Source organism: Sciurus carolinensis, chromosome 11 (genome assembly GCF_902686445.1).
Source record: "Sciurus carolinensis chromosome 11, mSciCar1.2, whole genome shotgun sequence".
NCBI lineage: Eukaryota > Metazoa > Chordata > Mammalia > Rodentia > Sciuridae > Sciurus > Sciurus carolinensis.
The window spans coordinates 129,527,948-129,541,109 of record NC_062223.1 but is presented as its reverse complement, the minus strand read 5'-3'; the positions used below and the strand labels follow the sequence as shown (position 1 = coordinate 129,541,109).

Here is a 13,162-nt window from a genome sequence, read left to right as displayed (position 1 = left end):
ATATTAGTCCAGAACTCCTTAAAAGTTCTTGTAAGAATTTTCTGTGTCTTACGTAGCCGGCAAGGAATAGTTTTGTTATTCATTCATTGATTCACAGAAATTTTCTGATATGCCTCCAGTATGTTTTTTTAGCGTGAAAGAACCTTGTAGGAAAGAATATGGCCTTATTTAACATGTCAACTGAAAAGAACTGTTATAAAATAGAATTTTTGTGATGTGCTGAGAGCAATTGGCTTTTGAAGTCTTGACATATTTGTTCACTGTATTAGTCCAGGGTTCTCTAGAGGAACAGAATCAATAGGAAGTATGATTATAAAAAGGGGATTTATTTGATTGACGTACACGACCAGAAGCTGGATAGTCCACAGTGGCGAGCTGAAAGAACCAGCAGTTGCGCAGTCCAAGAGGTGGAAGTCCAAGGAGGATCAACAGTGCTATCCTACTCTGAGACCAAGGCTTCTGGAAACTACCTGGAGAATCACTGGCCAAGTCCACTTTGGAAGAGTGAAGGAACGAGAGTCCAGTATCCTCAGATGATCGAAGCAGCAATCCAGAACCCATTCAAGAAGAGTCAGGCTTACATCTGCATCTGCTTCCTTGTTTCTTCCAACTTTTATTCCATCCTATTGGGCAGGTGCTGCCATGCTTAGGGAGGGGTTCCACTTTAGTTCCTATCCCACATTCCAGTCATTCCTAGACACACCCTCATCGGCATACCCAGAAGCCTCTTAATCATCGGCATCTCTTAATACAATCAAGTTGACAATTCAAATTAACCATTAAGTTCACATCGCAGAATAATTGTGTCTTGTATTTTGGTAGTGGTGTCAAACAGGAATCTGCAGGATCATTTAACCCCATACCACCTGTGACTCCCCAAAGGAATTATCTGCATTGGACATTTGAGGCAGAGGAATTTAAGTGGTTCTCTCATATAAGTGGCAAATCTATGACACAGTTCTTGTACATATCTCCTAGTCTCTCAGAGTAGATCAAACTGCCTAGATTCTCATTCATCTTTCATTGGGGATATTTTAGCAGTGCAAATGTACTTGGTTGGCCACGTATGTTTGTGAGATTGATTTTGTTTTACAAGAATAATTGCTACACACTTGCCTGTGTTTTGCCCTAGGTGCACTTTGTTCCGGATGCTGGTACTGTGGCTCAGATTGTCTACACCGATGACCAGGTCCGTCCACCCCAGCAGGTGGTGTACACGGCAGATGGTGCCTCCTACACTTCAGTGGATGGTCCTGAGCACACACTGGTATACATCCATCCTGTGGAAGCTGCACAGGCATGTGGAAGATTATTGTTTTAAATTTGTTGATTAATTAATTAATCAATTCAGCAATTATTTATGTTTACTCTGTGCCAGTCATTGTACTAGGTACTGGTGAAGCAGGAAACGTTCAGATAAGATTTGTGTTCTCAAAGAGCTCATTACCCACTCAGCAGAGGAAGAGATCATTCATTTAATTTAAATTAAGGGTAATAACTATTTAGAGCACTAGCCTCGTGTCAATTCTGTTGTACAGTGACTAGATTGTGAATTTGTTACTTTTTTTGAGTATCAGTAATCAGACATTTAGTTTATAGCTTAATCAAAGATGACCCAGTGAAAATGTATGGCTTATTTCAGTTAAAGATATAAGCAAAAGATTCTAATAGCTTATTAATTACCCTTTGTTAATAACCTACTGATTCTTAGTCTATAACAGAAGTCATTGTTTTTACTGGTAAAAACTGTACAATTATAAGTTCTTTAATTTTTTCCCCCAGTGGCTTGAACTTTCCAAAGATATGACACAAATATTCCCTAGTATACAAATGTTATTTTCTGTTGTTCATACTTCACAATGTACAAAGTGCCTTTAAACATGTTTTTATTTATTTGTTTTTGAATGTTGGGGATTGAACCTAGGACCTTGTGCTTGCCAAGCACATGCTTTACCACTGAGCCTACTCCCAACTGCCAAACACAATTTAAAAAAAAAAAATTATATACTTTGTGGTAGGATCCTGATAATAAAATTTGCCTTCATGCAAATCAAGAGACTCAGATCACTCCCAAGAAGATATGCGGCTCACCTAATCAATACTTCTCTAATCTATTTAAAGATGAAATTGCCAAATACTTTGATGGTACTTTTCAAATGCTTCTGCTTAGGTTTAGTCCTCTAACTGTATTAAAATAAGACCAGACAAGTTTTATAAAGAATGTCCTGTGCCCAACTTCAGGTTATGATGTTACTAAACATCAAATTTTGATAATTTTTAAAAATCAAATATGAGAAATCTGTATACTGCCTGAAACCCTTCTTTATATTTTTCTGGAATCAAAATTAACCATAGTTCTTATTCCCATAGGTCTATTAAAATCTTGGGCAAATTAAAATCTTAAAAGCTTTAGAAGAAAGCATATTTTTCTGGGGCAGGATGTTGACCATGGTACCTTAGTTATAACAGTCTTGAAGATTTTCTTTCTCTAGTTACTTTGCTGCAGTATGACCACTCTAATTGGGATCACTTTTTTTTTTTTTTAACTTTCATTATGACTTTACTGGCTTTATTGACATTAAGTTCAATTTATATTCCTTCTCCTTCTCTTCTGATAATATACACGTGTTTGTATTTGAACACCGTTTTTATGATGATCTTCTCTGTGTCTATATATCTCTTTGCATTTTCACTGAATCACAAATCTGTTCCAGTGAGTGGTGTTATGTGTGAATATATGTAACCTTGTTCATAGCATGTCTTGTATGTTTGCATGATATACCTTTTTAATTAGCTGTGACATTCAACCTCAAGACAAGCTTTGATTAAAAGTAAAATAGTGGTTGGGAATGGTGGCACATGCCTGTAATCACAGTGGCTTGGGAGGCTGAAGCAGGAGGATCGTGAGTTCAAGCTAGCCTCATCAACTGTGAGGCGCTAAGCAACTCAGTGAGACCCTGCCTGTAAACAAAATACAAAATAGTACTGGGGATGTGGCTCAGTGGTCAAGTGCCCCTGAGTTTAATCCCCAGTTTAAAAAAAAAAAAGAAATAGTGAAACATGTTAGCCATGTGAGGTGGTTAGACATACTATCTCATTGGAGCCATGAGAATGAAAAGCTTTCTTTAGCCAAATGTAAGATTGCTATCTATATGTTCTTTATTAGTGAAGGATTACCAGCTGTATTGGAAGATAATTCTCCTAAGCATTGGTGCTTAGCAGTAGTATAATTTTTCCTATGTAGGTGAACTGTCTAAAGATCTTTTGATTATTTATTTTTTTCTTTTTCTTTTTATCTAGACTCTGTTTACAGATCCAGGCCAGGTAGCTTATGTCCAACAGGATACTACAGCTCAGCAGGTAATGACTTGCCTTTTTGTTGTTTGTGGATAATACTGTAATTCTTAGTTCCCTGCAGTGTCCCTCTAACCCTCTGCCTGGTGCCATTCTGGATAGTTTTTTTTTTTTTTTCTTTAAATACTAAACATTCTCTGAGAGCTCTTTTCATGGAAACAAAGCAAAACATAACATAATACTAACACACTCCAGTCAGTATATATTGGAATGACTGGTAATAAAATGTGATTTGTTAGGGAAGTTTTAAAAATAAGCGTATACTGGAGAGACAGAGGCAGAATCACCTGAGCCCAGTGGTTTGAGACCAGCCTAGGCAACATAGTGAGACCCTCCCTCTCTCTCAAAAAAAAAAAAAAGGATATAAATAGTATATTGGTTCATGCTCCAAAGAATAAGAAGTTCTTTTTCTTTTAGTACTGAGAATTGAACCAGGGCCTAAACACATGCTGGGCAAGTGTATTGCCATTGAGCTACCCCCAGCCCTTTTTATTTTGACACAGAATCTCACTAAATTGCCAAAGCGGGACTTGAACTTGCATACTTCCTGCCTCAGCTTTCTCAACAATTGGGATTATAAGTGTGCACCACCTTGCCCCCTGATAATGATGAATTTTTAATGTGTCTTTTTTTTTTTTTTTTAATTTGGAAATGTTTTTGTACTTGTTCTATTTTTAAATACTAAAAAAAAATCTGCTAAAATTATATATCAATTTGGTGATAGCCTTCCTCATTCTGGCTTCTGTAAACTGAAATTCCTTCTGATTTTCTCTTCTTTTTTAATACTATAAAAAACACTGTCATGGATATCATACTAGATTATCTCCTTAGGATAAATTTCCCAAGGAGAAATGGTAGAGACAAAATATATTCACATTTTAATTTATTTAAGAACCAAGTTTGGGCTGGGGGTGTAGCTCAGTGGTAGAGTGCTTGCTTAGTATGTATGGGGCCCTGGTTTGGATCCTCAGCAGTAAGATAAAAATAAATAAGAACCAAGGTTTTGTTTGAAAGTGCATTAAGTTACAGGTATAAAAATCAAACAAATAAAGGCCCAGAATCCCAAATTGAAATTGAAATATCAATATGAACTCAAGATATATTTTCTCTTAAAAAAAACGTGTTATTAGAGCTGGGCTATACCTTAGTGGAAGAGCATATGCATAGCATGCATGAGACCTGGATTTGATCCCCAGTACTGCAAAAACGTTTTGTAGTTCTGGCCACTGCAGAGGTTTAGACACAAGGGTCAGGCTAGTAGCACTGAGCATTCCTAACACCCCACTATGTGGTCCCTAAGTACAGAATCTCAGGGCTCTGAGCAATCAGGGCTCCTTGGAGAAATGTCAGATTTCAGAACTGTGGGAAGGAAGATATAAGATGAACTTGGAGCAACTCATGTTCTCAGAATGCAAAGGAACTGTTAAAAATTTCTGGTGTACCTATGGAAGGAACTCAAGATGTAATTTGCAGGGGCCAAAATAGGACTGTTGACCTGTCAGAAAGGCTAATATCTATAATAGATTAAAAAGTACTTAAACATACTTATGGTCTGCATGTTCATTTGATATTGAAAGAAATAACTCATTGGTCACTTTTTTGAGGAGCTAGGGACCACCACACTATCCTGAAAAACTGGTAAATGAAGGGAAAGAATCCTGCCTCTCTCCCTGGAAGTACTCAGGTAACCAGTTACTTCACAAAGGTTTCTTCCTTTCCTTTCCTTTCCTTTTCCTTCTCCTTCCTTCCTCCCTCCCTCTTTCCCTCCCTCCCTTTCTCCCTCTCTCTCTCTTTTCTTTCTTTCTTCTTTCTTTCTCCTTTTTCTCTTTCTTATTTGTTCTTTTTAGGTATACATGACAGTGGAGTGCATTTTGACATATTATACATACATAGAGTATAACTTATTCTAATTAGAATCCCATTCATGTGGTTGTACATGATGTGGAGTTACACTTGTGGAGCTAATAAATATAGCACCATTTCCATTCCCTAATGACAAAGGAATCTAGGCAATGATTATCAACAGCAGACTATAACCACCAAGAAAAGGTGATTTAATTTGGAATTTCTTAATAGATTAGGATAATAGCAACTTAACCCTCTGACCATTCTTAGTATCACTGAAAGAGAGACATCCATTCATTACATGCCTCCTGGTTGTTGGACTTCCGATATTACTGTATACCAATGTAAAGTATTCATCCCCCAAAAATCAAACCTAAATCAGATTGAGTCTCTATATTCAACTGCCAGATTATAGGAAGCATAGTAGACTAATGAAAACAAGTTAAAAAGACACACAAGAATGCAATTAGCAAAATCTGACCTATGGGAAACTCTAGAACAATGGCCTGGCTTATTTATTCATTTATTCTTGTGCTGGGGATGGAACCCAGGGCTTCATATATGTTATAGAAGTGCTCTATCTCTGAGCTACACCCTTAGCCCTTGATTTTGTTTCCTACAAATAAATCACAAGTGAAAAGAGGAGGAATGGGAGCTAACAGAATTAAGAGACTTCAGGGACATTATTAGTCAGATGCAATATATGGTCCTTGTTTGGAGATTGATTTGAACAAATTGAAGGTAAACATATTTATGAGACAATTGGGGAAATAGTAATGCTAACTGGATATTTGATAATACTAAGGAATAGATTTTAGATGTGATAATATATGAAATATAAAATTTTTCTTTTCTAGATATATATTAAACTGCTTACAAATGAAATGTATAACATCTAGGTTTGCTTCAAAATAATCTAGCGAGGAAGAAAGTATAGGGAATCAGTGATGTAAGATTGGCTATGAGTCAAAATTACTGAAGTTGAATGGCAAGTACATGAGGTTCATCACAATATTCTCTATTTGACGTATTTTTGAAATTTGTTCTTATAAATGGGAAAACTATTTTGATAAAACTTTAAGTTGTTTTTGGATACCTGAAAAAATGTATATTCTCATCAAAAATATGTTAGTATGCCAATTTACACACTCCCTTGCCACATTGGGTATTTACATTCTTTTCAAATTTTTCCAATCTGATAAGCAAAATGATATTTTGTTGGTCAGAGGGTTTAATATTAAGGCACAGATTTAATTAAAGGTCTTGTCATTATTTGCACCTCAAAGTGCCCGTCATCTTCTCCAATCTCCAAAAAACAATCTGCTGTTTCATGTTTTGTACGAAAGGAAAGCTACTCTTAGCTCCATGAATCCTGGCATTGTAAGACAGTGTCGTTATTGTTTTAGTATCTTTCTTTTCCTTTTCCTTTCTCCTTTCTTTTTTTAAATTTTTTATTTTTTTGGTGCTGAGAATGGAACTCAGAGTTCAGTGAATGCTAAACATGCTCTATCACTGAGCCCCAGCATCTTTCTTTATTGTATTTTTCTTTCAACCAGCACAGCCTTTTATTTCTGGTTATCACACCTCAGCAGTGTCATTTTATTTGATGACCTGGATAAATTCTGGATAGAATGTTAAGGTGAGGGTTAAACACAGATGGTGTTTGCATTTGTTGTTGTTATTATTGCCTTAGCCAAAGGTTTCTATTTCCAATTGTTTTAGTGGTAGCAAATCTGTTTAAAGTCCTTTTTTCATATGTGCCTTCTCTGTCCTTAAGAAGGAACTCATGGTCTCCAGACATGGAAGCACAGTCGCCACTCTGTTTCTGAAATTGAACATGTGTGACTCCCCACACACTGAGAAGAAATATGCTGTACTGATAATTTGTCTCAGTAGGAACCAAGAAGCATTCTGTCATGTTTGCTGCTGTCCAGTGCGTTTAATATTCCACTTTTCAGATAAAACTGTATCCTAAAATGCATTGTGTAGCTTCAGAAATAATTATAGAGTGGCATTAAATGGAAAAAGAAAGTATACCATAAGTTAAAACCATTTCCTTTTCCATTTTCTGTATTTGATTGTACATGATAAAATATATAGACACTAAAATAGTTTCATTTCTTATTCTTTCTCTCTAAATAAAATAGGCACATGTTGCTTACCAACTCACTGCCCTGGCTACTACCTTATGAACATGTGTGTTGCCCTGGCATCCAAGGTATAAGGGTGTTTACCTTTGCTGCCCCTGCTCGAATAGACTGAATTCCATTCTGAATTCCACAGGGGCCGTTGTGATATAGTGGAAAAGCAGGACAGAGGCAAACTTTGAATTTCTCTCTGCCACTTAGGAGCAGTGTGATAACACCTGGCCTCAAAGGATTTAAATATATGCCTGGTATTCAGTAAATGTCAGTTGAATTTGAAGTAAACAAATTTGCAGTGTATCCTACCGGTGGTTCAGGTCTATACTACTGGAAATATACAGCTCTTACATAGACATGATCATCATCATTCTTTTTTTTCCCTTTTTCAACAGTAGTTTTCTTGATTCTGGTGTACATTTGACTGCTTTAGCATCAGTTCTTAAAGATAATGTGGAAGCATTCAAGTCTTCTCCTCTGACAGTCTTTTGGGAGTGTCCCAGCATGGGGGAGGTGAAGATTATTGATGCTATTTTGATGTCAGCTTTCTCAGCAGTGGCTAGAAGCCAAACAGTTACCTTACTGAATCAGAGTTCTAACAGCATCTGTTGGGGAAAAAATATATCATCTCAGCTTTTCTAGAATAACTCTGAATTGCTGAATTCATTCTTCCAGTTTGACTTGTCAGAGAGATAAAGAATTTATGAGGAGCAGAGGTGCATGTATGCTTTGGTTTGTTCAGTGTGTGGTAACATTCATCACTAATGCTGGCATGAAATTTAAGTGGTTTAGAATAAAGGGCGACATAGTAAACTGTGCTCTGAGATAGTGAGAATGAAGTAGCTTTCTTGTAGGATTTGATGAGGAGACCAAAGCCATTGTATTGCCGCAAGTTCCCTGTCTTCTTCTTGTCTCCTTGTCTCCTTATTCTCACCCTCAGGCAGTATTTTTTTTCTGGTTTTTATTGAAGCTGAGGCAGACCAGGAGTGGTGACTCATCCCCAGATCTTTTTATTATTTATTTAGAGACAGAGGCCTGCTGAGTTGCTTAGGTCCTTGCTAATATGCTGAGACGGCTTTGAACTCGTGATCCTCCTGCCTCAGCCTCCTGAGCCACTGGGATTACAGCATGCACCACTGCGCCTGGCTGAGACCTCATCTTTTAATAAAAGTTTTTTTTTTTTTTTGCCGGTACTAGGGATTTGAACCCAGGGCCTTGTGCTTGCGAGGTAAGCACTCAATCAACTGAGCTATATCCCCAGCCCTTAATAAAAGTTTTTAAAAAAATTAAAAATAAAACATGTGCATTATACTTGAGGTAGGTGATTTATGTGATTTTTGGAGCCAGAGTATTTTAAATGTTGAGCATTGGTCTTTAAACTCTAACAGAAGGCTGGGTTCTGTAGATACCTTCATTACTGTTTCTTCATAGAATTTAAGTTCTTAGATTTTTTAAAAATTTTTTTTAGTTGGTTGATGGACCTTTATTTTATTGATTTTTTTTTTTTTTTTTTTTTTTTTTTTTTTTTTTTTTAATATGTGGTGCTGAGAATCAAACCCAGTGCCTCATGCTAGGCAAGCGCTCTACCACTGAGCCACAACCCCAGCCCTGAGCTCTTAGATTTGATTCATAACAACAACAACAACAACCACAACAACAACAACAACAAAAAGGCTGTTTCTGTGAATAGCAGCAAGGAGTTCCTCCAGTTGCCTGAAGGGATTGGCATCATTTCCCAAAGGGCCACAGATAGTTCAACAAACTATCTTCAGTCTTCGTTGAACAACTCCTGTATGCCCAACAGTATTGTCTTTTAAAGTTGTAGAGGAAGTGTATGATGTCACCTTGGTCCTTAATGAAGTTAAGATTATAATTGTAATAATTACAATAATACTGAGTACCTATTAAGTGTCAACAATTCTGTTACTGCCTTATGTGCATATTGCTTCACTTTTTCCTCACAACAATCATTGTGATATATATTGAGTGTCCATTTGACAAATGAAGAAAAACTTCAGAGAAATTTAGTAACTTGCTAAGTTGTGGGGCCAGGACTTTATTCTAAATCATTCTACATCTGTCTGACTCCTGAGCCATGGCTTATTTCCCAAGACATAGTTGGAGAGCCAAGATGGACTTGTGAGAATGCTTACTCAGGGACAAAGTAGATGGTGTTTGGACAATGGATACAAGGCTGCGAGGAATGGCTAATGTGCGAGATGTCAGCATCAAGATTCTAAAAGATCTTAGGAGACTGGAAGAACAGATAAAAATAATAAGATGAAATTTACTGGAGATAAATGCAAAATCCCCCATTTAAGTGAAAAAAACAGCTATTTAAGTCCTGAGGAGGGGAAAGATGATTTAATAAATCTGTGAGGAGAAAAAAGAACTTGGCAGTTGTAGTTATCTGCAAGTTCATGTTCAGTTTATACTAGAACAGTAGCTGGTCATCGATGGTAATGCTGTCTGATACTATATTCATAAAAATATGGAATCCACTGAGAAATAAATGAAGGCAAGAGGATCAGAGACCTGGGAGTTCAGCCACATGAGAAATGATTGAATGAATTAAGAGTTTTGGTCCTCAAGTATTTAATTCATGTTACAGAAAGATTAGACTTATTTCACCTAATTCAGAGGAAAGTCTTAGGCCCTGACCAATGCATGGAAATGTGTGTGGGGAGATTTAGACTAAGCAGAATGATCTGGGCCGCCTGGTGAGGAAGGAAACGAGGCTCAGGGTTGAGGAGATCTGGACTCTGTGACACTTAAGCACTACAGGAATTTGGAGCATAGGTGGTTCAGTCAGGGAGGCCTAGAAGCAGCAGGTAGGGCTCACTGGGAAACTGGAACATAATTTGATTTAGAAGATTGGTGAGGGAAGAACATTCTAAGAGAGGAAATGGTATATGAGAAGATAAAGAAAAAGGGAGTAGGTATATTTAGATCTTAATTCCTTGAATAGGGGAGAGTACATGATTTGAGTATGCCTATGAAACTAATTAGGCAGAAGAGACAGACTGGCTAAAAGGAAATTAGGGTATAAATAACCCATAACACATGAGAAGCAGGAGAACTTCTTAAGGTGCCATTTATTTTCTACCCATGTATTGGTAAGATAATATTATTCCAATATGTCACCCAACCCTTGTCTTATTTGCAAGAGACTAACTGCAAGGTACCTCCTTTGTTCCTTCTTCAAATCTTAACTCTCTGAACTGTTTGAAAGGAGACCTGTCTACCTTGAAATTAAACTAACCATGCATTGCACCATGTTGGTTTTAAAAGTGAAATAGGAGCTGGGGATGTGGCTCAGTGATAGAGCATTTGCCTAGCATCTTAGCATGTAGGAGACCCTAAGTTCTAGCCTCAGCACTGCGCACACACACGCGCGCACACACACAACACACACACACCACACACACACAAGTGATGAAAGTGAAGCAGACTTGGTACACACCTATAGTTTCAGCTACTCAGGAGGCTGAATCAGGGAATCACTTGAGCCCAGGAGTTTGGGCCAGCTTGAGGAACATAGCACAGACCCCATCTCTTTAAAAAAAAAAAAAAAAAGAAAAAAAAGCCAGGTGCGTGGTACAGTTCTGTAATCCTAGTGACTTGGGAGGCTAAGACAGGAGGATTGCAAGTTCAAGGCCAACCTGAGCAACTTAGTGAGACCCGATTTCAAAGTAAAAATAAAAGGGCTGGAGATGTAGCTCAGTGGTAAAGTGCCCCTGGTTCAAACCCCAGTACAAACACAAACAGAAACAAAGTGATTGAAAAGCAGCCAAGTATTCCCTCCTTTGTGTGGCAGTACCTGAAAGGAAAGGAGGGACCTCACCCCAGATTTAGTTCAAATGTGAAGACTGATGATCCCCCAATCCCAGGAGGTGTGAGAAAAAGCTGTTGCATGTACTGTAAGTCTCTGAGAAGGCATGGTGGTCCTCTAGAGCATGTGTGCATTGGCTTGTGGGTACTATGTAAGGAGAGGACCTGGTATCACCAGGTCTAAGGAATGGGGCTAGATGCTTAAGATCAGGGCCTTGTTCAGTTTGAACCTCCTTGCTGGCATCAAAGAGAGAGACCCAGGCTTTCTTCTCAGCCTTCCCAGGTAACAGGCAGAATGGAAAGGAGAGATCTGAGCTTAAAAGCTGTGACCACAGACATCTGAAAGAGTCAGACTCTTTCTTATAGGCTTCAGGTGGAAACCATTTTTTCCAGTGCCTCACAGAGAACTAGCTTGAAGAATATATTCCACCCCAGCCTGTACTCTGTGTGTGCATTTGTGTCAACTGACTGAAAGCAGGTGTCTGCTTATTTCCACCTTACACTTCTGTCCAGGCCTCATTACCTGTGCATAACCAGGTACTGCCTTCCATCGAGAGTGTGGATGGTTCCGACCCTTTGGCAACTCTGCAGAATCCAATAGCTAGACTGGAGGCAAAAGAAGAAGAGGAAGAGGAGGAGGAGGAGGATACTGAAGAAGAGGAGGAAGAAGACGGTGAAGACACAGATCTGGATGACTGGGAGCCAGACCCACCCCGGCCCTTTGACCCCCATGATTTATGTAAGTGCAGGCACTGGACTCTCAAAGGAAGCCACATGCTCTTTCTCATGAGTGTGTGTGGTTGTGAACTTGGTTCACTTGCACCGAATCCTTTCCCACATCCCACACACTGTGCCACATGCTCTGTGTGCATCATCCCACTTCATCTTCACAGAAGCCATGGGAGGGAGATCATGACACTTGTATTTGTTTTCCAGTTTTCCTGATGAGGAAACAAGCCCAGAAGAGGTTAGGCTGTCTACTCTGGTGACATGGGGTGGGTGATGGGTTAGGCATCCAAGCCTGGTCACTCTAATACCAAACTTCTATTGTAAGTTGGCCCAGTCTGGGACTATTCAGCCATCTCAGTTTCTAACAAATTTATTTTGCCACTTTCTTCATAACAAGAACTTCCCAGTCAGGTACAGTGGCAACCACCTGTAATTCCAGTAGCTTAGGATGCTGAGGCAAGAGGATCATAAGTTCAAGGCCGGCCTCAACAATTTAGCAAGACCCTCAGCAATTTAGTGAGACCCTGTCTCAAAATAAAAAGAACTGGGAATGTAGCTCAGGGGTAAGCATCCCTGGGTTCAATCCCTAGTACTTTAAAAAAAAGAAAAAGAAAAAGAAAAAGAACTTCCATTACCAAATCATTGTTTCTATTCATGGATCTTCACACACAGATAGCAAAGTTCTAACTTCATTCATTTGAAGTGACCGAGACTGTTCAGAGCTTTGTGGCCTTGTACTACACTCCTAGGCCTTCCATGTGGTGCTGGTAAGACCTTTCTGCAGGGGGTCAGTGTTTAGTCCTCCACTAAATTCCTATCCAACAGAAAACTTCGTTTAATTTTTCCTTGAATTCAGAAGTTTTCAAGGTAACTCCTAAGTCAAATGCACAGAAAGCTACTTTATATACAAATATTAATACAAAGTTGTTCTCCATTATATGAGAACTATAGAAATTTAAATATCCAAACCAGGTTACCACATTGCTGAAAGAGGGTGAAATGGTAAAACATGAATGTGAACACTTTGTGATCCAACCACTGACCCCCCTGCTTTATGGTTATGTGCATCTCATTCTGGTGGATAATGTACATGTGGGTGCTACTGGCAAAGAGGGAGGGTGACTGGCTGGTGCAAACTGAGTTTTTTAGAATGAGCTGGAAATGCATGCCCTACAGGGCTGGGCTAATTATGTCCAAGTGAATGAAGGATGGAATAAAGGAGGGAATGCATTATCAGACAGTTTGCGGTGAAATCCAAATTG

General features: G+C 38.5%; 1 protein-coding gene across 1 annotated transcript in view; it reads left to right on the top strand.

Annotated features, from left to right (window-relative positions):
- Positions 1–13,162, top strand: part of Prdm10 (PR/SET domain 10) — a 92,764-nt gene that overhangs the window by 36,604 nt on the left and 42,998 nt on the right. Inside the window, 3 exon segments of the mRNA XM_047519602.1 lie at positions 1,133–1,297; positions 3,301–3,360; positions 11,685–11,914. Of these exon segments, the coding sequence (XP_047375558.1) occupies positions 1,133–1,297; positions 3,301–3,360; positions 11,685–11,914 (455 nt within the window).